The sequence below is a fragment of the Rhinopithecus bieti genome, unplaced genomic scaffold (assembly GCF_001698545.2).
Source record: "Rhinopithecus bieti isolate Rb0 unplaced genomic scaffold, ASM169854v2 scaffold_27038, whole genome shotgun sequence".
Taxonomy (NCBI): Eukaryota; Metazoa; Chordata; class Mammalia; order Primates; family Cercopithecidae; genus Rhinopithecus; species Rhinopithecus bieti.
The window spans coordinates 229,321-254,159 of record NW_016812221.1 but is presented as its reverse complement, the minus strand read 5'-3'; the positions used below and the strand labels follow the sequence as shown (position 1 = coordinate 254,159).

Here is a 24,839-nt window from a genome sequence, read left to right as displayed (position 1 = left end):
CTGCAGAGCCTTCGACTGGGAAACGGCAATCCCACCACTGGCGGGTTCCGGCCAATCAGGCCTTGAGAGCAGCTTGACACTTGGGGCCACACGGGTGCACCCGTGGCCTAGGGGCCACCTGCCCAGTCCGGCCTCTGCTCTTGTCCCTGCATCCAGATCCCTGCTTGAGCCTGGGTTGGCCCTGAGACCCATGGGCTGGAGCTAGCAGCTCCCACAAGCCCAGAGCTAGTTACAGATCTCCCCATGGGTTTCAGGTCTGTGACTGGACCCAGCCAGGCTGACCGCACAGGCGAGGGTTTAATGTATCCAACAGCAAGGAGGCAGTAAGGGGTGCTTTCCAGCAAGCGCATGAATCCTCTAATTAACCAAACAGCACGGCACTGTCAGACAGCGCAGGCGGGGCTGAATTAATTCATGTTATTAAGTCCTACTGAATTAATATTTAACTGCAGTGGAGTCGGCATGGAATGAGGCAATTATTCAGGGCAAGGAGGAAAAGGAGAGAGACACATTTGTCTCTTGGGAGCTGCCTGAGTGAGGCGACCTTTCACGGGGCTGGGGCTGGGGCTGGGCTCAGTGGCCCAGGGAACATCACCCTGTGTGGGTTTGGGATAGGCAGGAATGCCTGGGAGCTGAGGACAGACCTCAGGCCCCGAATGGACATGCTGGGCATGGTCAGGAGGCCAAGACTCAGGCTCCAAAGAAGACGCCGGCTCCGTGCTTCACTGCCCCACGCTGGGCGAGGCCTTGAGCTCTCTGTGTCTCAGTTTACGCTTCTGTAAATAGGAACAACTTACAGGGTTCTCCCTTACAGCTCATAGGGTTATTGTGTGGCTGAAGTAAGTGAATATGTGCAAAGCACTAAGGCAGTGCTTGATATATAGTCAGTACATTACACACATATGACGGTATCATCACCACCATCATCATCCTCACTGCCATCACCATTACCCTCATCACCACCATCACCACCATCCTCACCATCACCAACACCACCATCCTCACCATCACCATTGCCACCATCACCATCCTCACCATCACCATCACTATCACCATTGTCACAACTATCACCACCACCACTGTCATCACCATCTTCACACCACCACCATCACCATCCTCATTACCACCACCATTATCACTGTCGTCATCGTGTCACCATCCTCGACCAGCACTACCATCACAATTATCTTCACCACCATCACCACGATCACCATCATTACCATCACATCATCCTCACTACCATCTTCACCACAGTCACCATCACATCACCCTCCCACAGTCACCATCACATCACCCTCATCCTCATTACCATCATTGTCACCATCGTCACCATCATTGTCACCATCCTCACTGTCACCATCATCACCGTCACTATCCTCACCATCGTCACCGTCCTCACCACCATCGTCACCATCACCGTCACCATCACCACCATCGTCACCATCACCACCGTCACCATCACCACAATCATCGTCACCATCATCACCATCATCGTCTGCCCACAAAGCCAAGACCGAGAAGATGCCATCTACCCTGGAGTAGGTGAAGTCTTAGTCTGGGAGTTTTAGAGTCTCTCGGCCCTGGCAGTGTTCATGGTTGTCTATGATCCTGACGGCCAAGGCTGGAAAGCTGAGCCCTCCTGCAGCCACAAGGAGACCCTGACATCAAGTCTTTCCTTCTCTACTTGTCCTGAGCTCCAACGGCAGCCAGCAGGCAGCAGCTCCCTGTACCATGGTCTGCCAGCCTACAAGGCCCCTCTGAGTCTGTCTGGCCTCACCATCCAATAATGGCCCTCGAAACCACTTGTCAGTGCTTGTTCTCTCCACCCATGCCCTCAGTCAGTCCGGTTTTAAACCGCACCAAGGCTCGGGGCCCCTAGAGTATTTAAACCTGGGTGCCTGGGATGGGAAGTAGCAGTCAGGTGATTCTGGTGAGTGGCCATGGGGACAGCCTCTGCCTCCGAAACACTGGGCTCCCTTCCTTCCTCCTGCTCAGGGCTCTGGCCCTCACGCCTAAGGTGTGGGGTGGCCAGAGGGAGGCACCTGCCAGGGGTTCCAGACCACTCAGCAGCGAGGGTCAGAGGCCAGGCGTGAGCCAGGGCTCCCCACCCTAAGCCCACAGCTCAGCTCCCCCAGGCCCTGGGCAGCTCTATGTGCCCCACCTCCATCCCGAGCTGGGTGTGAGAGCTGTGGTGGGACTCGGAAGCTCCAGCACCTGTTTCTTCCTCCATGACAGTGGGTTCCCCGACCACCCCAGGGGCTACTGCGTGTCACCATATTCACAGATGTGGCTGTGAGGTGGGGATGCCTAGCACCTCCAGGCTCCATTAGCGGCCTTCCCAGACCCTCACCCGTGGGTGGACAACAGCCTCGAGACATGGCTTTTAATTAGCGGCCTTCCCAGACCCTCACCTGTAGGTGGACAACGGCCTTGAGACGTGGCTTTTAAAGCCACGAACTGGTTTGGTTTGGCCTGATTTGTTTTTTAAAAATTGGCTGCCAACATTTGAACAGCTGGAGACTTCTCAGGAGCACCAACGGCTGCTTCCTGCTGAAAACAGGAAACTGCATCCCCGCATGCCAGCTCCCTGTGGGCTCCTGACACCTCCCCCAGCTTCTGGGCCCCAGCCCTAGGGTGTCAAATGCTGGGCACAGCCCAGAGTTAACGTGCACCCTGGAGCCCGGTCTGGGCCGGTCCTGGCCCCACTGCTTCGTGGAACCCAGTCTGGGTGGGTCCTGGCCCCATTGCTTCGCGGAACCCAGTCTGGGCGGGTCCTGGCCCCACTGCTTCGTGGACACTGGACACCATGGCAGAGGCCTCTTCACTTCTCCAAGCCTCAGTTTCCTCATCTGCAGAGAAAGTGGCACCTTCGTGGGGCTTCTGAGTTGGAGGAGGCAACATGCGTGGCAGGCTCGGGACAGCAGCCATTGGCGTCCAGGCTTCATAAATGGGAGCTGCCATCAGTGTCATCTTCACTGTCACTGTCACCACCACTGCCACCAACCTCTCCCCCTTTCCCCATCCCTCAGAGGCATCTGAGCCCACCCCACAGCCGGGCACGGGCCCTGCCAGTTGGCAGTGCACTGTTGCTACCCGAAGAGCCTGGAGGGAGCTTGTCCCCCATCACCCAGGCCTCCCTGCACGCCTTCCAGACCCTGGGCGGCTATGGGCTGGGGTCGGGGCTGCCTGTCAGCCCTGCACACGGGGAGACACCAATCAGCACGGCTATTAAGCAGCAAAGAACGCCTTCCCTTCTCAGCACAAGCGTTAATTACGGCTTCGCTGCACTCAGGGGCTGTCTGATCCCACTGCTCAAACAAAGGCATGAAAAATTCATGAGCAGGGACCCTGCGTTGAGGTTGCCGCTCCCAGGGGTCCCTTGGTCTCTGGACCCTGACCAGGCAGGATGGGGAGGAGACAGGAGACAGAGGGGCCAAGGGGCTGTCCTGGGGAGGGTCTGGGCCGTGCACTGGAGGAAGGTACTGGAAACACTGTCAGCCTATGCTTCCACCTCCCCAGCTTCCCATCCAGGCAAGCTGCCTGGGCCCGGTGGGTGGGAGAGAGGCTGAGGCAGGGCCAGGGCTGCTCCAGCAGGGCCAGTGAGGGCCGGGTTTCTGCCCCGAGGCACTGCATGAAGGTTCCTGAACACAACTACCTGGGGCAGGGGGCCCTGACCCCTCCTCACCAGCAGAAAAAATGCCCCCACAACATGGGCGCCTGCACCGACCCGAGGTGCCTCGAACGGTGGCAAGGCGTGGGCGGGACGGAGTGGAAAGGCCTGGCCTGAGTGTCGAGTGAGAGGCCAAGCTGCTGGGAATGCCGGTGCAGAAGCCCCACCTGGCTGAGTGTGTGCGGCCCGAGTGTGCACACGTGTCCTCCATGGGGCCCTGTTAAGCTGTGTGTGCACACCCAGGTACCCAGGGACATGAGCATCTGCTGTGTGCACGTGTGCCATGGTGCATCCTACGTGTGCCAGTTCCCGACCTCCCCCTGTACCATCTGGTCATCCTGCCCTTGGTGGCTTCTGCCCTCAGTGTCCTGCCACGTGTCCCAATGTCTGTATGTGGCACGTGGGCGCCTCAGGACCTGCCATGGAGCCGCGTGCCACTGAGTGGGGAAAAGGGCCACCTGTGCCGCCTGTGCTGGGCCCTTGTGGGGCAGGTGGCGGCTCAGCTGCTTGACCTATACTGTCTGAACCTGCAGCCTGGAAACTCCAGCTCCATGGATGGCTCGGGGCAGTCGGGGGAGCAGCTCTGGAAGGGATGGGGCAGAAGCATGAGTGGCTGTGGGCCCCATGCCCTGCCCTGTGGGACCCCATCTTCCCAGATGGCAGTGCCAAGGGGCCCGCCTTCATTTGGGCTGCATACCCGGGCGGGATACGGAATGTATTCCAATCAAGTGATTTGGCTGAAATAAGGGGCAGGGGCTGCTGTGGTGCCGGTGGCCCCCAGGGCTGGGAGCAGCTGGGAAGGTTTCGAGTCGAGCTTCACACTGTGTGAAATGTCTCATGATTGGAAAGGTCATCTCAGCCCCTTTCGGCTGCCTCAGTCCCGTGAATCCGCACCCCTCCACCATGCAGGCTCAGCCCGGGCTCCCCTTCCCTTCCCCTCCACAGGCAGAACTGGGCTGCCTGGCGGGGGGGGGCGGGGCGTGGCCAGGTGGGGGCCACACGTGCACTCACCCCACGCAGCCGGGCAGCTATCCCCGGGGAGGGGGGGGTGCATGACCACCGGGGGGCTGCTGGCCCCTTGTAGGCAGGGGGTTACGGGTGTGGGTACTAGAGCCTGGAGCCGCAGGGCCCAACTCTGGCACTTGAGGGTGAGGTGCCTTTGGCCTCCCACAGTTCTGGCATGGAATGGGATGGGTGGGGCCCATTGAGTGGATTTGCTCCTGACGTGCCTCGGGGTAGGGGTGTGGTGTGGGGCTGTGCCCCCAGGGTCACAGCAGTATCAGCCCATTTCATAGGTAAGGAAGTAGAGGTTCAGAGGAAAAGCACTTTCTTCAGCTGCATGGTCACTCAGCAAGGGCCTGGAGCTGAGCCCAGGACTCAGAGCTGGGGATCTGGGCTTGTGGGGCCATAGGTGTGAGGCCGGGAGCCCTCCTGACATCGGGGAGTGGCCCCCCCCAGGTGAGGCAGGTACAGCGAACAGTGGGCTTGCCCTGGAGCCTGGTTCCAGGTGCTGATGTGGTGAGCCCAGAGCAGGCACCACATACACCGCAGGTGGCTTGGAAGCCCACAGGATGGCCAGCAGGGACAATGTGTGGTACGCGGGTCACGGGGCGTGTGGAGCCCACTGAGAGGGGATGTCTGGCCTCCATTCTGGCAGGGTTGGGTGCAGGAGACAGTGTGGGGCTGGGCTCTGCTGCTGCACCAGGCCAGACGGAGGTGTGCCAGGGACCAGAGTGGGTAGGTGGCCAGGACCAGCTGGGCACACTCTCAGGGTGACCCACAGGGAATGGGGCCCAAGGCCAAGGGAAGGCAGCACCTGGCAGGAGGGACCTGGGGTCAACTGAGAGAGGGCTGGGGGGCAGGACTAGGTGGGTGGGGCTGGAAGGCATAACTGGGTGGGTGGGGGAATGGGGCTGGGAGACTGGACTGGGTGGGCATGAGGCTGGAGGGCAGGACTGGGTGGGCCGCAGCATGGGGCTGGGGCTTCCTGGCCCACCTGACAGCCAGCTTTTCCCTCCCTGACCTTGATCCTGGCACAGACGCCTCCCGCCCATCCCCCAGGCCTTTCTTCTCTGGAGACTGGAAGAGCGGGTGCCTGGAAGGAGCTGCCGTGGGGTCCAAGGGGTGGGGGGTGGGGGCTGGGCAATGTGTGGGGATGTGGCTCATACTGGGCTCACTCGCAAGTTGCCACGGACCCACCTGCTGCCCGGTGGGGACACTGAGGACCGAGTGCATGGGAGCCACCAGGGTGCAGCCTGGGGGTGGTGCTGGGTGGGTTCTGAGTCCTGAATCCAGGCTCTGAATCTGTGGCAAAAGCCTCGGAGGCCACGCTCACCCTCTGCTCAGGGCCCTGCCGCACTGAGGCCCACCAGAGTTCCTCTCACTGTCCTGGGAGGTGGAGGTACCCTTGCACCTGGTTACACAAAATAATCGGGCGGCGGGTCCTGAAAAATGCCATGCTTGCTTACTCAGCAAATTCAGCTTTTATGAGTGTTTAGGCTTCAAAGCACTAATTACCCAATTAATGGGCAATTAACAAGCAATCAAGTCACTGCAGCCAACAGCCACAGCCTCCAGGAGCTGCAGGTGAGGCCCTGGAGCACACACGCCAGAGCTGGACTTGCCTGGGCACCCTCCCCACAGCGCCGAGGCCCCATGGGCTGTGCGCCCGCCTGTGACGGTGCCTTCCGGTTGGGGCTCAAGCCCTCAGGAAAGGCTGTGCCATGCGGCGGCCCCGTGGCCATCACTACCAGGGAAAGCTCTGGGCTCTGCCGCGCCCACTGGAGGTCCCCACTTAGTGCACCCAGCACGGACCGCACTTGCCTCAGGCCCTGCAGGACTCGGGCAGCCCTCCACCTCCAGTCCAGGCCCGTGAAGAGACAGCTGGGGATGGGAAAGGGGAGCGGTGGGGCTGTGGGGCTGGCACCCCTGCCTCTGGCCCCAGGATCTCCGGAGGCATTTCTGAACTCTCCCTGAGAGCTGCCAAGGGAGACCACCTGAGGGGCCTGGTGAGCCACGCGTCAGCAAGAATGTGGGGCTGGAGCCCTGGTTAGGAGGAGAGACAGCTGGAGAACGCACCCTCCCAGGCCCCTTCCGTCTTAGGACCTCCTGTGAATCAAACTAACTCCCTCTCAGGCCTGCCCCGAGGGACTCAGCCCAGCCACAGCGAAGCTCACTCTGACCAGGGATCTGGGTGAGCCCGTTCCCCCAATGTTCTTCCCCGAGTCCTGGCCAGTCTGGCTCCTCCTGGCACTCAGGGCTCTGTGGCCCCTCCCCTGAGCTCTCCGTGCAGTGGCAGCCCTGCCCCTCCACATGAGTTCGGCCAGCCCCTGCTCAGGGCCCTGATCCCACCCAGGGGGGATCTCCGATCGGCTGCTTGCTGATCCACGGTCTTGTCTGTTGAGAACACGGATCCTGTTCCCGAGGGTCGACAGGGTCCACTCAGCTGGAGACATGGCAGGCACCCACATGAGCAGCCTGGGCTCCGAAGTCCGCACTGCCCGCAGCCCCACGCTGTGCTTGGAGGGGACAAAACTGTCCTCGTAGGGGCTCCCAACTGTCACAAAGATTGGGGCACTAGGTGCTGGGGCCAGTCCCCGAGGGAGCACTGCCCAGCCCCAGTGCAATTCCAGAACATTCCGCCAGACATTGCAGTACTAGAAACCTGCTTAGCACCACCTGAGCCTTGGACCTAAATGCTCTAAAATGCACAAAATCACCTTTAATTTTCTCAAGTCGCGACTGCCACAAATGGAAAATCTGGACTGGCATTTGCTCTGTGACACCCTGGGACGCGGATGGGGAAAGCGTCCACCTCAGCCACCTCCAGGCTCAGCCCGACTCACACACCGGACATGCTGGACCGGCATTCGCGCTGTGATACCCTGGGATGCGGGCTGGGGAGGGCCCACCACAGCCACCTCCGGGCTCGGCCCGACTCACACACTGGACAGGAACCGTCTCACTCAGAACAGCTTTCCATTCTCCACCCGAGTGCCACTCTTCCCATTAAGTACGTGTCCCTGGCCACACGCTCTGTGGGCTTCACACCCACAGCAGAGGGCACCCACCACATGACAGGGTGGCCATGCAGCACATCCCTAACCCTCAGCCCTCATGTCCTGTCGAGCATGGCCACCTGGAGCCCCTGTGCTCTAGCCTTCCAGCTGTCTCCACATAGCAAGGGGGTTCCTGGCGACAAGAGCTGGCCACCAGCCGCTTCCACTCCACCCCACCCCACACCAGCCTGAAGACCCTGGCACGCCACCAGAGCCCCTGGCCTCACCATGATCGTTACCACACAGGCACATGCACAACACGATCATACGTACACATGTGCAAAGACACCATTACATACACACATGTGCACAGCCACATACATTTTTATGTACACACGTGCACTGACATGCAGTTATGCATGCATATACACTTATATGTACACATAGGCCCATAATACACTTTCACATACACGTGCACTCACACACACCGTCACATACACATGGCACTCACACTGTCATGTACACATGGCACACACACCATCATGTACACGTGCACTCACATTGTCATGTACATATGCACTCACACACACCATCATGTACACATGGCACACACTGTCATGTACACCTGCACTCACAGACACCATCATGTACACATGGCACACCTTCATGTACACGTGCACTCACACCATGCACACGTGCACTCACACCATCATGTACACATGGCACACAGTCATGTACATGTGCACTCTCACACCATGTACACATATCCACACATATGTACACACATGTGCACTGCCATGTACACATGCACTCACCCACAGTCATGTACACATGTGCACTCACACCATCATGGACATATGTGCACTCACACTGTCATGGACACACGTGCACTCACACCATCATGTAACATGCACTCACACACACCATCATGGACACACGTGCACTCACACTGTCATGGACACACGTGCACTCACACCATCATGTAACATGCACTCACACACACCATCATGGACACACGTGCACTCACACTGTCATGGACACACGTGCACACACGCAGGACTCCTAACCCCTGGCCCCACAAACCTCCCCTCTGGGTCTCTGCCCAGCTGCTTCTCTGGGGGTTCCTGCACCCCCTGGGCCTAGCGTGCCTGGGGCACCCACGGCCTCAGCCTCACTTTCCCGTGCACCTCCTGCTCTCTGATACTGGCTGCACTTGCTCCTGTTCCTCATCTGGCTGGGAGAGCTGGGATCTGGCAGCCACTGCCCCACATACCTGCGGATCAGCTCTGCTCACCTCTTCACACCCAACCAGCACTGTCAGGGGGCCAGGCTGCAGACTCCATCCTGCCTCAGAGGCCTCAGTGGGGCTTCCTTCCGTCTCTCCCTCTACGTCCCCACAGTGGACGGAGTGTGGGTCTCAAATCCACTCTCCTTTTTCTCATTAGCGTCCCTCCCAGCACAGCCCTGGCTGGACCGGAATAATTAACAAGCCTGTGTCAGGGAATGAATAAAAGATGGCCCCCCGGCCCCGAGCACGTGGCTGACCTTTCTTGGAGCCGATCGTATTAATATATTCTCGTGTTGTCAGGCTCAAAGTGCTAACTGCCTCATGAATTATTTATCAACACAAAAAGTCTTAACCAGAAACAGTGTTAACATTAATTCCTAACCCCCGTGTCACAGCAGCCCAGCCTGTTCCCATAATTGGATTTCAGCTTGACGGACACTCTGGACTCCAGCCTGACCCTCTCCAGCAGGGCTGTGCACCGCCACCTTCACTGTCTGTGCCGCCCTCCTTGGTCGGGCACCTCCCTGCCCCGTAGGGCTGTCCTGCCTGGTAGACGGCTGTGGTCCCCGTTCCTGGGAGTGCTGCAGGGAGCTGTGGGCGAGGTGAAGGGCGGCACTTATGAGGCCCCCCCCAGGCCAGGGTCCAACCCCTCCCCTGGAACCTGGCCTGGGCTGGGGGGCTCTGACCTGCGGGGCTCTGACCTGCAGAATGTGCTGGAATGGTGCCGCCAGCCTGGCTGAGGCTCTGGGAGGGGTGGCCACAGCTGCCTGGGCCTTGAGCCACCGAGGCCCAGAAGCCGGGCACATAAGCAAAGCCACCCTGAACCCTCCACCCAGCCCAGCCACCAGCCATCGTCCCCGGGAGACCCCAGTGAGCGCAGTGCAGCACAGAGGAGCCAGCCGGGCTGAGCCTCGCTCAATTCTGACCCGCGAAACGGAAGATAAAAGAGCACATGCCGGCCGCGGGGAGTGAGCCCTGCATGGGCACAGGGAGGCGGCAAGGTGAAAAGGGTGGACAGGGACACGGTGGGCTCCCTCCTCAGGGGCCTCAGGGCCTCACCCTGGCAGAGGGTGAGACAGGTGCAGCTGACGCCTGGGCCTCGGCTTCCGCATCTGCAGACGGAGGTGAGGCCTCTTCATGGACGTCACCTGTTTGCAATCAAATACTGCAGGTGGAGAAGTCCGATGATCTATATGCCATGGAGATGAAGGTGTTCTCACACGCAGACACTCCCTTCACCTCGGGCCCGACAATGTACGCCCTCCCACAGCCCACAGAGGCCAGGCCCCGAGTGGGGGTGGATGGCAGAACGGCCACCTCCCAGGACCCCAAGTCCCTGCTGCCCACGTGCCAACCTCCCAGAGCTGAGTGGTGGTGCCTGGGCTGCTGGAACAAGCCCGGCCTGGACCCTGCCCCTCTCAGCACTGGGTGGGTCAGCCCCTCTGTCACTTAGCCTGGGGTGTTGGGGAACAGTGGCGCTATCTGCACAGCCTCCCATCCTCCACGACCCAGCTCCCCCGCACCCCTCCCTGTTTCCTCCAGCAGCTGCGCCCGCCCGTCTCAGGTCCCGCACACACAGGCTTGCCCCTACCCAGACGCCCTGGCCTGCCCCTTCTGAGACACTGCCCCGACCCCGGCCCACCTTCCTTCCCAGCTGGCAGCTGCTGCTCTCTTTACCGACTGGCTCCTCTCCCCACTGGAACGGCAGCTGCCTGAGGGCAGGGACCCTGTGTGACGTGCCCGGCACAGAGACCAGCCCAGAGTCAGGCTGTGCTGAGGCCACTGCCCTCGGGCACACGATCACCGTGGCATGGACGGACAGATGGGTGGCAGATGGGGACAGGTGGTGGGTAAATGCATGGATGTGGGTGCGTGAAGATGAACAAATGGGTGGGCAGATGGGCATGGGCTGTGGCCACCACGGGTGAGGACATGGCTCAGCCCCCACCTCTGCGGTCCCCACACAGCAGCCAGCCTGAAAGACCCTCCTACGCTCCGAGGTTGGGAGGAGACTGTGGCTCTCTGACTCCAGGGAGAGACTGATGTGTTTTTATTGCTTTTGTACAAATTATGGCTGCTCAGAAGAGGCCCAAGGAGCCACGTAGTGAGTGTCATAAACCTGCCTCGTAAAGACAGTGCCTGTATCGGGCCTGGTGCAGAGCGAGGGCGACAGGGCCCGGGCGGCTGGTGGCATCTGCAGTGTCCCACCTGGCTGGGTCTCTGCCCCTCCCGCCCACCTCCAGCCTCCCTGTCCCAGGCCTGCCCCCAAGCACACGGTGGGCTCCCTCCTCAGGGGCCTCAGAGCCTCCTACCGGCCCCGCTGTTCAAACCTGCACCTGCTTCAGTCGGCCTGGCTCCTCCTCCCACCCACTTCCAGACCTTCCTGTCCCCGTCCCCGCCGACCTGGCCCCCCTTCCCACCCTTCTGCGCTGTGCTTAACAACCCAACTGGGGCAGCACCTCCCTGGCTTCCCTTACCAGGGTCTTTCCCATCTTTCCCCCGACGTGCATGCCCTGGCCATGGCCACGCTCCGCACACAGGGGCTAGAGGGGAGGCAAGGGGACCGATTTCTCCACACCTCAGTTTGTGCAGGGCGGGTGTCTATGACCCTGATGGACGGCCTTGCCATTGGGACAGGAAGGGTCTGGGGGGCTGTGGCCAAGTGGGCGCTACTGGGGGCAGAGGAGGGTGTGTGGGCAAAGCCACACAGGTGGCTCTTCTTGGCGGGCACAAGGGGCCGGGCAGCCGCATGGAGGACAATCCTGGGCAGGCGGGGCTGAGTGGTGAGGGAGGTCTGAGGGTCTCAGCTCCCAGTCACTGAGGTGGGTGCCCATGGGTGGCCCCATCGGCCTCTCTGGGCCTGCGACCCTGTCTAGAGAACGGGATGATCTGGTAACTAAATGCCACGTGCAGGGTGAGATGGGTCCCTGAGGCCTGGGCCTCACCATGGGCTGTTACCTCTACCCTGCAGCTCATTTGGCCCCTCACCCTGGCCCCTGTATGCCCCCTGCTGGCCACGGGCCCTTCCAGAACATTCTGTGCTCCGGTGTGGGAGGGCAAGCCAGGCTCCTGTGCCGGCAGGAATGGCTCCAACCCCAGCAGGCTCTTGTGGATCCTCATTCTAACGAATCTGCCAGCCCCTGCCACGCTGCCCCTGCCACGCTGCCATCAGTCACCACATCCTCGGGTGGAAGCAGCTTGACCTTACAGTGCTGACGGTGGCCGAGGAGGCCAAACCACACACTCGGGGCAGCAGCTGCTGAGGATGAGCAATAGCTGGGGCTTTGCTGGCCACCGATGTGGACAAAATTACACCACTTTCAGGATGGTTCATAAAACCAGAACAGGTGAAGAATGCCCGTGCCGCTCAGCAACATGGGAGGCTGCCGGCCTGGCTGTGGCTCCTCATTATGCTGGAGGCCCTAGTCACAGATAGGCAGGCAGCAAGGGGTGCACACGTGAGCAACACATAACGCCTCATCCACAACACGCAACGCCACATGCACAACACACTGCCACATGAGCAACACAACGCCAAGTAGTTCACAACACACACCACGTGCACAACACACGCCAAATTCACAACACACAATGCCACATACACAACACACGCCAAGTTCACAACACACAACGCCAAGTTCGCAACACGCAGCGCCACGTGCACAACACGCAAACACACACAGGTCACACGCGTGGGTGCGTGCGCGCGCACACACACGCAGAGACCCAGAAAGGAACCCGTGACACTGCTCAACAAGGCAACACACAGCCCCACACAGCGCACCACACGGGGGTACCGCGGACACGCGGTGCACACGGGCACATGCGCACTTGCATGCACACACACGCACATGCACACACGCCCACACACATATGGCAGCCCCAGCCTAGGGAGCACCCCAGGAGTCTGAGGGCCTCAGGGAAGTACCGAACCCCCACTAGTGGGTCCCAGGCTCCAGCACAATCCAGACCCTCAGCCAGGCCCCCTGCCTGCTCCTGGGTCCTGCCTGTCCTGCTCCTGGGCACGTGTCCCGTGGGGCTGGTTCTGGGTCCTCCGCCCCAGGGGTTGTGGGGCCGGTTCTGGGTCCTCTGCCCCTGAGGTGGTCTGGCCTCCACCTGCCTCCAGTCCTCAGTGCCGGGGAAGAGCACTTCCGAGGAGGCCGGGCACCTCCCTGCTGTCTGCCTGGAGCCTGGGCTCTCCCCTGTACCCCCCCACACACACTGGACACAAGGGGTCCCCAGGGCTGACAGCGTGGGCGACTGAGGGCTACACTGGACCAGGGCCCCGGGTGCACACCTGCACATGGCAGGGCCCACCTGTACGCACCAGGGTCTGAAACACAGGTCTGTGTGCGCCGGGGCCCAGGGCACACACACAGGACCGTCTGCAGCCCTCAGGGTCCTCCCGGGCTCCTGTGGCTTGGAGGGGAACCCCATCCCTGTGCAGCAGGCCGGCTCCTCCCCTGACTTCCCCCTCCCCCCACCCCACCATCTGTCACTTCTGTGCCTCGGCTGTGGGGGTTAAGCTGCAAGCAGCTGGCAAGTTAATGATGGGCTTTCTCAGGAAACACAGAGAGTGCTCTGGAGAGAAGACCTGAATAACGAATGGAGACTAAGAAGCAGAAGGGCGCCCAGTGGCTCAGGGCAGAGAGGCCCAGGTGCCCTGGGGGCCTCAGACCAGCTGGGGTGGCCACGGGAGGTGACTATGTGCACACCTCACCAGTAACCGGGGCAGAGCCCACCTTCCAGAACTTAAGACCCAGCCCTCCCCCTGACCCACAGTAAGCCGGCAGGAGCCCTGCCCGGCACTCGGAGATGTCACCAACACTCAACAGTCTGGCACCTACGCAGGGGCCGCAGCCCTCCTCCTGCCCATGGAGTCTGCATCAGGGCACCCCACTTGGCCCAGGTGCTTCCCAGCAGCCAGGGCCAGGTGGCTTTAGCCCATTTCCACACTCTGACCCCAAACATGCACACCAGGAGCCGGCCTGTCAGGATATGGCTGATGGCCTGCCCAGTACACCGCCCAGAGAAGGGTGGGGGAGTGTCATCACACTCATGACGATGGCTGTCAGGACAACCACAGCCACCTCTGAGGGGCTGTCCCCCGCGCTCAGACGACAACAGCAAGACTGCCCAAGGCCCGCCGACACCCCACGCAGCACAGGAGGAAGAAAAGCCCCAGGAAGAAGCCCCTTGGGCGGGCGGACGCTCCAGGAACCACTGCCCAGATGTGAGCTCCGGCCGCCCCAGGTCAACGGCTCATGGACTCTGGGCCAAACCAGGTGAGAGGCCAAAGGCAGAACCCGGGGTGGCAGAGCCGAGCCCAGGGTGGCAGAGCTGAGCCCAGGGCTTTACACAGACCCTCAGGTGAAAGGGCAGCCTCAGGGGAGCTGGAGTGAGGATGCAAAGGGCCCAGCTGAGCCCCTGCTTGACTGAACCCAGTCAAGTGGGTGATTCCTGCCCATGATCCTGGGTCCAGGGATCATGGGGTCCACTCCTGGCCTGTGGCCGCGCCGCCCATGCCACCCCCTCACCGCCTCCTGCTCTGCCACCAGCAGAAGCTGTGGGACAGAGACAGTGGGGGGCTGCCACACCAGTCCGCATCCCCTCTGGCCTGGCCACACTGGGTCACTGATGGTTAATTACACACCCTATGAAAAGCTGCTGTGGTTTAGTGAGGGAGCCTCTTCGGCCTGGAAATTGCGGGGGCTGCAGGGACAGGGCGGGCGGAGTCCAGGCCCCCACCCTCCCACGAGCCAAGCAGGCCGTCAATCTGTAGAAATGGCTTTTATGGAGCTCTGGGTTTTACGATGTCATTAATGTCCTTCCTGACACTTGAGGGAAAATGAAACCCAGTCATAAGGAGGGCAGGGACAGCGGTGATGGGAGTCGGGGAGATGGGGCTGGGCCTCCAGGTCTGGGGGGCAGGGGTCGGCGCCTGGCCTCCCAGGCCATTCCCACAGTAAGTCCAGGCACATGTGCAAGGAGACCTCCGCCGTGCCATGTGCACCCATGGGGAGGCACGGCACACCGAAACACACCCACTCCCCCGGGCAGACACCCACCCCCCCGGGCACATACCCACTCCCCCCCGGGCACACACCTGCAACCCCCTGGGCACACACCTGTCATGAAGGCTGCACACGGGTCTCCTTCCCCCTGCCCGCCATGGGGTGCTGGCTCCCTGGGTGTTGCCCTGCAGTGCCCAACCTGGACCGAGTCCTCTCTGTCCAGGCTGAGGCAGGTGCCGGTTGGGGCATTGGAGGCGGCTGCTGACACCACGGGCACCTCCCACACCAAATGTCCCAGGCCCCCAATAGGACCCCAGGAAGCAGCCCGGCCATGGTCCCGCGGATCCCAGCAGCCTTAGCCGCCGCTGGGGTCTGTGCAGGCTGACCACTCCGAGGCTCCTGGCAGGGCCACAGCCACAGGGCCAGCCCGTCCCCCTTGGGGCAGCATGTCAGCCTGGGGGCCTCTGGCAAACCGTGAGCAGGACACTCCCCCGATCTTCACTCTGGAGCTTGTCCACTCCCCACCAGCCCCACGTGCCTGAGGCCAGAACCAGTCTGGGGCTTCAGAGGGAAAGCGGGCACAAGACGGGTGAGCTAAGTTGTGGGGCCTCCAGACAGGTGAGGTGGGGGCCCGGTCCCAAGGCCCCAAGGGGACAAAGATGGTTGGGGGGGTGCTGGGGGACTTACAGAGTAGCCTCTCCCTGAGACCGCCTGCGCAGAGCTCTGCAGGAAGGAAGAGGGGACAGTCAGTGAGGCTGCGGCTCTGACCCAAACTCCTGGGGACACACCCGGCCACCTGCCCCGCAGCCCCACAGCCCATAACCCGGCTGAGCACCTCTCCCGGGTGGGGACAGGTCCAGATGCCCAGGCCCAGGACCGCCAGTGAGATGTCCTCACAGGCAGGGGCCACGAGGACTGAGGCCACGGGGAGGAGGACAGAGCTCGGCGTCATGGGGGCGTCATGGTGGGGTCCTCCCCAGGGGCTTTTGTCCTCCTGGCCCAGCCAGTCTGAGGCTCCCCTGCAGCAGCTCTGGGATCCAAACCCGAGGAGGCTCCCACAGGGATGCCCTTGGCTAGCTCCCTGTCCCCAAGAGGGCAGGCCCCACCAGAAACGCTCCTCAGAGGAGGCAGGAAGACCTGGGGGAGGCTGGCCCAGGGCCCCAGCTTCTGCTGACCTCCCTCCGTGCCCACCCACCAGAGGGGTCCACAGTTGCAGGACTTTGGGGAGGGTGCCCTGGCTAGTCATGGAAGGCTTCCTGGAGGAGGTGCCAGATGGAGCCCTCAAAGGAGGGCTCACCACAGGGGCCTGACAGGTGGGGGCGGGGGTCGGGGCTGGCGGATGGCAGCTGGGAGCCCCTCAGACATCAGGGAACACTCTGGTCTGCAGGGGCTGCTGGGGTCCCCCATACTCTTGGTGGGGATCCCTCTGGTCTGCAGGGGCTGCTGGGGGCCCCCTACACCCTTGGATCCCTCTGGCTTGAGTGGGTGTTGTGAGGTCTTCAGGACAGAGGTGTGGATCACACCAGCTACACACTCGGACCACCAGGGCCTCCCCCAGCCGGAGTGGGGGGCAAGCAGACTCAGGGTTGCTGTAGTGGATGGGGTGGGTCACTGAGCCGGGCAGGGTGGGGCTCATGGAGAGGGTCCAGAACAGCCTGGGGAGCAGGGGGCAGATGCAAAGATCCAACACTCCGAGGGGCAGGGCAGAGGAAGAAAAGGGGGGCTATGGGGCCAGCTGAGAGCAGCCCCCCACTCTCCCTAATCAATCCAAGACCCCCACTGCAGAGTCGGGGAGGACACCCCCTCCCCCTTCCCCAGACAGACCCTTGCCAGGGCCAGGTCAGCTCCTAAAGGGCCCCAGGGTGTCAGGGGACAGAGCCCAAGGCCCTGGGTCCCGATGGCCCCACCCGTCAGCTCCCGGCTGTCAGAGGGGTGGGGGTCCTTTGTCGCCCCGAGTTTGAGCCTCAGTCCCAGCTGCTGCGTTGTGCCCAGAATGTGACTTCATTCATCAGGGGCTGGCAATCAGAGGACGAACCAGGGCAGCAGCGACCCCAGGTAATTCCCAGTCTATTTTCCTAACTTGTGGCAACAAGATGGGGAGACGGGAAGTGAGGCCTTCATTTAAGTGATAATGAGATGCCTCAGGTTCCATTCATCAGAACTCCCCCCACTGCCCACCCCACACATCCTGCAGGAGCTGGGGAAAAGGTGTCAACGGCCTCCGGCCTCTTCCCACCCCGGCCCGATGCTCCCACTGCCGCGCGCTCAGGGTCCAGCCCTGTCACTGGCCAAATCCAGCATGAGAGCCTAAGTGTGGGGGGTCCCGGCCCCCCGGGGACCTGGGGCCCAGGGGCCTCTCTCAGGGACACCAAAGGCGTGTCCTGACCCAGGTCAGCGTGTGCCTCTGCCTGGCACGGGCATGTCGGGAGCCTGGGACGCTCGGCCCAGACCTGATCAGGGTGAAAGAAGCACCTTCCGCTGACGTTTAACAAACCCCGGCCCCTGCTGCCTCCACACTCCGCCTGTCTCCCGCCCCAGCCCATGAGGCAGGTGGGTGTCCCCAGCAGCAGGGCAGGACCCACGGCAGCCCAGGCGTCCCCAGTGGCAGCCCAGGGGTGCCCATCTCGAGGCTCGGCCGCCATCCGCCTGCCCTCCACCCCCAGGGCCAGTGGTGCAGGCGCAGTGTCCAATGCAGGCTGAACGTTTTGGGCTCTGGGCTCCTGCTAGCTCGCTCACATTTCTTCATTTAAATCTCTCCTAATGGGGAAAGTCCTAATGAGTAAAAAATCATGCTTTAATGAAGGCAAAATGCTAACTGCTAAGACAAAGCCTTCATGGGAAACCGGGCCCTAACCAGCGGCTTCCTGGATGCCCTTGTGCAGGACACAGCGGGCAGGCGGCCCAGACTCAGGGAGCCTCCAGGCGCAAGCAGCTGTGGGTACTCACATCACTGAGCGGGTCCCGGGAGCTGGTGGCTTCGAGGACGCTGTCGTCGTCACTGTCCCGGTCGCCCCCTTTGGACACGGTGACCTTCATCTGGGACAGAGAGAGACACTGTCTCAGGCAAACACCCACCTCACCATGTCCGCATCGGGGCCCGCTAGCTAGGGCTACGTGCCTGCTCCTGGCACCCTGGCCCCAGGTGCCCCGACAGCCACTGCGCGCTCTGGGATGTGATGTGCTGTGGTGGGCCGGGTCCTGGTCTGGGGGCGGGAGCAGTAGCAGGACGGAGCTCTGCAGAGCCAGGAATGCCATCCCGGCTGACGGCTCACACACAGATAACACACTCTACCAGGATGGGGAGGACCCACCCAGGACCCACCGGCTCAGTGACATGAGAACCGCCATGTGCTCGGAGCCGCCCCTTCCACAAGCCGCTGACTCTGAAGACATCCTGGGGGTGCTGGGGACCACAGGTGGGGCCTTCTCCCACACCCTGGGCTCTTCTCAGCCTCAACGGCCAAGCCGCCCCCTGGCTGGTTAGCACTACCCCATCTGGCTGTATAGGGCTATGACCTCCAGGCCAAGCCTCAGTACCACCCACTGTCCCTTGGCTGTGCCCACTCCACCTCCTTCGGTCGGCACCATCTCGGGGCAAGCAGCAAGGTGGTAGTGGGACCTGCCTGTCCCTGGCCGTGTGCCCTTGGGCCACTGCTCAGCCTCCCCATGCCTCAATTTCATCACCTGCAGAAGGGAGTGCCCACACTCACTACCCACCGCCACCACCTCTGACACCAGCCAGCATGGGCGCCGCTGCATGCCAGGGCCTGGCCCAGGCGCTTTGCACGCACTCACATGTTTGCTCACACAGTGGCCCCGAGTAGAAACTATTTTCCTTTACGTTTCACGGATGAGCAAACAGACGTGCAGACAGGTTAAGTGGCCACACAGGGACCAGACCCAGAGCCCTGCACGTATTTAATTTTCCTACTTAGAAATAATTTCAAGCCTGCACAACGCTGAGGGAAGTGAGAGGCCAGAGCTCCTGCTGGCCGGCACCCAGCAGGGATGCCCCTGCACAGCCAGCTCCACAGGAGCCTCCCGTGGAGGCCCAGCACTCTCTCTCTCTGGCCACCTTGGATCTAGAACAATTCTGCACCTTGTGGCGACATGCCCCAGCACGTCTGGGCCCCCAGGCCTCGCATCCCAGGGCCCCCAGTGAGGCCCTTTACATTGAGTCATCCTAGGCAGGAGTGCGCCCCAGCCAGGGAAAACCTGTCCCAGGACTGGCTGGTGTGGCTCGCTACAGCCATGAGCCTGGCTCCCCGCCGACCTCGGGCTCAGCCAGAGCCCGCTCCGTGCACCTCCTGCAGCAACAGGCCTCCGGGGTCCCGCACCCCTTTCCCTGTGTGGCTGACAGGGTGCACACAAGGCAGACAGTGCCAGTACGAATTAAGGGATGTCACCCAGGCCCCTGAGGTCCAATGCCCCGCGCCCATGAGGTCCATCAAGCCGCCGCACAGTAGCAGGAACCCGCACTGGAGGAGGCCCCGGCTGGGCGGGGGACGCAGCCCCCGAGCATTCTGAGCCTACTGGGCAGGTGCTGGGGGCAGGGTGGTGGGCTAGTGATCTGCTTAGCTGCACAGTAGCCCTCACAGACCCTGGCCAGGCTGCCCGGCTCTTCCCTACACTGTGGCCTTGGGCAAGGGACTGGCCTCCCCCAGCCTCAGTTTCAGCGTCTGTAACTGTAACATTCCGGAATCCTGGCAGGGCCCCTTGGTGCAATGAGGTTTAGGTGGTGGCATGGCCAGTGCAGCGGATCCTGGGGCCGGCACCTTCCAGGCCACCAGGTGTCACTGTTGTCACCAGCTGGACTCTCACGACCCCCCCTTTCTCACCCCTGGAGCTGGCACTGCGGTCTCAGTCGGGCAGCCCTGCCCGCTGCATCCCACACGTGCTGCCCTGCTGGGGCCGTCAAGGGTTCCGTCCACCTCCACAGGGAGCCAAGGGTCCCACTCCTAGTGGTTCTCAAAGTGGGGTCCTGGAAATGCAGCATCACCGTCCCCAGAGGCTGTCAGGAATGAGTTTCCAGGCCCGCTCCAGGAACCATGTGTCACCGGCCCCCCGGGGAGTCTGACCATTGGCAACGGCCCCATGAGCCCTGCACTCACTTCTAGGGAGAGCGGTTCAGGGCAGGACCTGGCAGCGACAGGAAAGGCTGCCACAGGGCTGCTGAGTACAGTGGTGCAGGCTGCTCACTGCCCAAGGACACCCAGCCGGTGGGAGGGGAGGCGGGGCTAAGATACACCCACACAGCAGAGCTGAGGAGTAGGGCACCTCTCCACACCTCACACCCACACAAACGCCACCTCCGGTCTTCACCCCCACGCCACAGAGGAGCTCAGCAGGCTGCCCTGCGTGTGCTCCTCCCACACCTGGAGGCCCGAGAGGTGGCCAGGCAGGTCGTGGTGTGGGGTCTCTTCCCCTTTCTCGGGTGGCCAGTTTTAGCTCTGAAAGTCCCAAGTCTCGAAAAACCCTGTAGAACTGGGAACCTGTGTCCTGGACACAGGGCACGGCTGGTCACCCCACTCTGTCCCCAGGCAGGACCCCAAACAGCCAAGGTGCCTGCCCTCAGTCCAGCCGCTTCTCAGTGCTGCCCACCAGCCATGCCAGGGGCCAGGGAGGCCACACGTCCACTCCCAGCAGGAGCTGGAGAGACAAGATCACAGTCCCTGAATGACATGTCCATGTCTGGGGCCAGAGGGTGCCCCTTTTGCCCTGGAGGGTAGGCAGGAGCTACTGCACCTGTGCCCACCGCAGCCTTGAAGTCTGCCCACCTATCTGTCCACTCGTCCAACCAACACCTGTGGAGCCCCGACGAGTCAGGTACCGCTCTGGGCAGTTAGCAGAGCAGACCCAAGCCCCTGCCCTCCCAGAGTGACAAAGGAGCAACCGTTCCTGGTGCACACAGAAGGTAGCTCCATCTGCCAGGTGGCAGGTGCTGGGGGACAGGCAGCGCAGGCCGGGTAGGGCCCCGGACACAGTTCACTGATGGCTCCAATAGCCCAGCAGGCCCAGCACACACACTGCAGCCCCAAGTTGCCCTCCTCACGGTGCGCCCTGCTGCCCCACCGAGCCTGTGCTTCCTGGGGTAGGGGAGGAAGGCTGAGTCTGTCCAGTTATGTCAGCAGGTGGGGCGTGCGGCAGGAGCAGGGTGCGAGGAACAGCTCCCTGTGGGCCAGCGTGGAGCGCCTGTCAGTTTCTGCAACTTTAGTACCCAAACCACAGCTGATGGAAGCCACTAACAGTTTAACAGCCGGCTTCAAATTTCCTGAACCCTCAGCAACCTGCTCCTGCAAGCTGCACTCCACTGGGCAGCCACAGACCAGCTGCTGGTGGGGCCAGGACCGTGTCCCAAGAGCACTGGGGCCCTGAGGGTTCTGGTAGTAACCACAGGAACATGGTGGCTCCAGGCATAGAGAGCTCCTCCCCCAGGGTCTCCTCCCCTCACCAACCCCTCCCTCCACACCGTCCCCCAGCTCCAGGCTGCACGTCCAAAAATCACTGCCTCTGGGTTGGCCACAGACACGTGGTTCCACTGGGAGGCTCAGGCTCAGTCAGGGGCTCAGGTGCGGCCTGGCCTGTCCGGAACTAGTGCCCTTGAGCTGTCCTGTTGCTGGGAAGGGGCCAGAGAGACAGGAGCCAGCAGAGGTCCCATCATGAAGCAGCCAGGAAACCCTCTGGGGCACAGAGAGACCCACGCAGACCCACAGGTACTGGCAGGCACACACACCGCCCCAGGCTGAGGGGATGCACCGGCCGCATACACGCACCCACACTAACCCCTCTCCACCACGGCAGTCACACTGGCCCTGTACAGACTGTGCCCCATGCACATGGCTCACTGATTCATCGCCCCACCTACTCCCCAGACCCGCCCCAAGGCTCTGAGCACACACTGTCCTGCGTAGGCCCCGCCCAAAGTGGAGCACCCAAGAGGCCCCACACCAGCCCCCGTGTCCCTGTGTACAGACTGAGCAGAAGGTGTCCTCCCTGGGAACGTGCAATGGTCAAGGCAAATGTGCGCACCACATACGGCACAGCAGGAATGGCAGCCTTGGAGTGGTGCAGTGCACCACTCCAACAGCTACACTCTGCAGCCCTGGTGAGCCTCACACCAATCGGATCACACCCAGGGGACTCTCACACCCCATCCCACGGTGTCACATTCAGACTAGGGCTATCCTACAGGCGCATGATCTCAGACTGGCCGGCCACGATGCCTCCAGCCTCTGCACCCGCAGGCCTGGGAGGGAGGGTGGGAGTCAGGGGCTGCCAGGGCTGCTGTTCTAATGTAGACCCTGGAGAACCCTGAGAAGGGGCCTGTGGCTTCCTCAGACCTGCCAGGCCAAGGGCAGGCCCCCTGGGAGATGGGGCAGAGGTCAGGCCCCCACACCCCCTAGCTGGGCTGGGCCACAGTTCCAGCAGGAGACGGGAACGTGACGCCCCTGCAGAAATGGAACACAGATATGCAGAGGCGGAGCTGCCACCATCCCGTGTCCTAGTGGAAATGTGTGTGGACCCAGCATACCCCTGCCCCAGCCCTGCAGCCTGTGCTCCCTCCTCCTTGCAGTCCCTGCTTCCTCCTAAGGAGCTGAGCCCCTTAGAACAAGGCTCCTGGCCTGGTGCAAACAGTGCTCCCTCGGGGAGCTTTGAGGACTCCGGGCCTCCCCCAGGGACTGGACGTCATGGGTCTGGACTTGAGACTTTCCAAGTTCCCCACCCGCCAAGGTTGGGAAGCCTCAGGGGACCGCAGTGGGTGTCCCGCTCCCTGGCTCAGGGCAGGGCAGGGCAGAGCAAAGAGGGTGTGGCTGCTATCGTCCACAACGCTCCATTTCCCCACCTCCCACAGTCCCTACCAGCTCCCAGCTGGTCCTGGTTTTCTGTTTTATGAGCCCCCAAAGCCGTCCCTGAATCCTGAGAGCAGGTGCCTGGCACAACTGTGGGTGGGTGGTACCTCTCTCTGCTGCCTTCGCTCCCAACAGGACAGCCCCGGATCCCTCACAGCGTCTCTAGGCCTTGTTGAGCTATGAATGACGACTATGGGCCCCTCGTATTTGGCAAGGGAAGAGCCCGACTCTGGGGCCCCTCCGTCCTGAATCTGCCTGGGCCACAGGTGACTTGCAGGCAGACGCTACGCCCTGTCCTGCCCTCGGCCCTACCACAGGCCCCTGCCGCTGCCTCCTCGGGGCTGGGCTCACATTCCTGGTCGGGAGGAGCTGATGCTGCACCCACAGCACGTGACACCAGCGACTGCATCCTGCTCTGTTTTGTGGACTCGTGTCCCCACCCTCGGGTGCTCAGAGGGCAGGGGCTTTGTGGCGGTCACTGGTGCTGCTCCAGAACTTGTACTCCCAAGGTGATCCTGATGGGGAAAGGAAGTGACCCAGTTCTGGGGTCAACCTGAGCAGGGGCTGCCTCAGGAAAATTGCCATCTGCAGAGAAAGAGATGGGAGAGCCCTGGGGAGCATCCCAGACAGCAGAAGCAGTCAGGGAAAGGGAGCTCTCCCACAGCTGCTGGGAGGGTGTGCTGGAGAGGTATAAGGAGGGCTGTGTACCTGCTGGTGGGGGCACTGGAAAGGGGGGCCCAACTTCCTCACCACTCATCCATGCTACCTGCATAGCCTCTGGGCTCTCTTCCACACATACTCAACCTACAACCCTCAGACTGGAGGAATAGCCACTTTTTTTTTTTTTTTTTTTTTTTTTTAGACAGAGTCTTGCTCTATCACCAGGCTGGAGTGCAGCGGTGAGATCTCGGCTCACTGCAACCTCTGCCTCCTGGGTTCAAGCGATTCTCTGCCTCAGCCTCTCTACTAGCTGGGATTACAGGCACTCGCCACCACACCCGGCTAAGTTTTGTATTTTTAGTAGAGATGGGGTTTCACCATCTTGGCCAGACTGGTCTTGAACTCCTGACTTCGTGATCCACTTGCCTCGACCTCCCAAAGTGCTGGGATTACAGGTGTAAGCCACCGTGCCCAGCTAGGGGTAGCCACTTCTTAGCACCCACAGCTCGAAGCTCAGGCTGGAGTCACACTGAGCTGAGGGCAGCACCTACTGGTGAGGTCTGGCACTGCAGCCCAGCTGTATGAGACTGCATAAACTATGGGAAGAACGACTCTCAGAGTTGGGAGTAGGGAGTCAGAAGCTCCAGAATGAGGGACACTCTGTTGTCTGTCTCCAGGACCCTGGTATTGGCAAAGCATGCCTTCCCCTCCTCCAGGCTAACACCACACAGTGTTGTTGTGGCCCTGCTTCTTCCAGAACTTGTTCCTGACACTCTGTTCACTCCACATGCCAACCAGGCTGGGTAAAGAGCTCCTCCAGGCTCCCACAGTCCCCTAAGTATTTGTTTCTGTGTCTCTATTCAGTAGACTATGAGCACCCAGTGGGCAGGGGCTGTCTTTTATCCTTGCCTACCTAGCATAGGCAGGCACAGTAAAGAGGGACTCAGGCAATGTTTAGGAGACCAAGCGTTCCCTGAGTCAGCACAGTGTCAGGGGAGCAGGGTACTGCCCCCCAAGTATGGGACACTCCAGTATGCTGCTCCACCTTCTTCTATTGTGATTCAGATGGGTGGATGGATGGATGGATGCACGGGTGGATGGATGGACAAACGGGTAGATGAATGGGTGCATGGGTGGACAGATGGACAGACAGGTAGATGGATGGACAGATGGGTGGGTGGATGGATGGATGCATGGGTGGTTGGATGGACAGGTAGATGGGTGGATGCATGCATGGGTAGATGGATGGATGCATGGGTGGATGCATGGGTAGACGGATGGACTGACGGTTGGATAGATGGGCAGATGGGTGGATGGATGGATGTTGAGGTGGATGGACAGATGGGGAGATGGATGGAG

General features: G+C 61.4%; 1 protein-coding gene across 1 annotated transcript in view; it reads right to left on the bottom strand.

Annotated features, from left to right (window-relative positions):
• FBRSL1 (fibrosin like 1) overlaps nt 1–24,839 on the bottom strand; it is a 90,567-nt gene that overhangs the window by 36,859 nt on the left and 28,869 nt on the right. Inside the window, 2 exon segments of the mRNA XM_017895628.1 lie at nt 15,658–15,693; nt 17,917–18,006. Coding sequence (XP_017751117.1) covers nt 15,658–15,693; nt 17,917–18,006 — 126 coding nt within the window.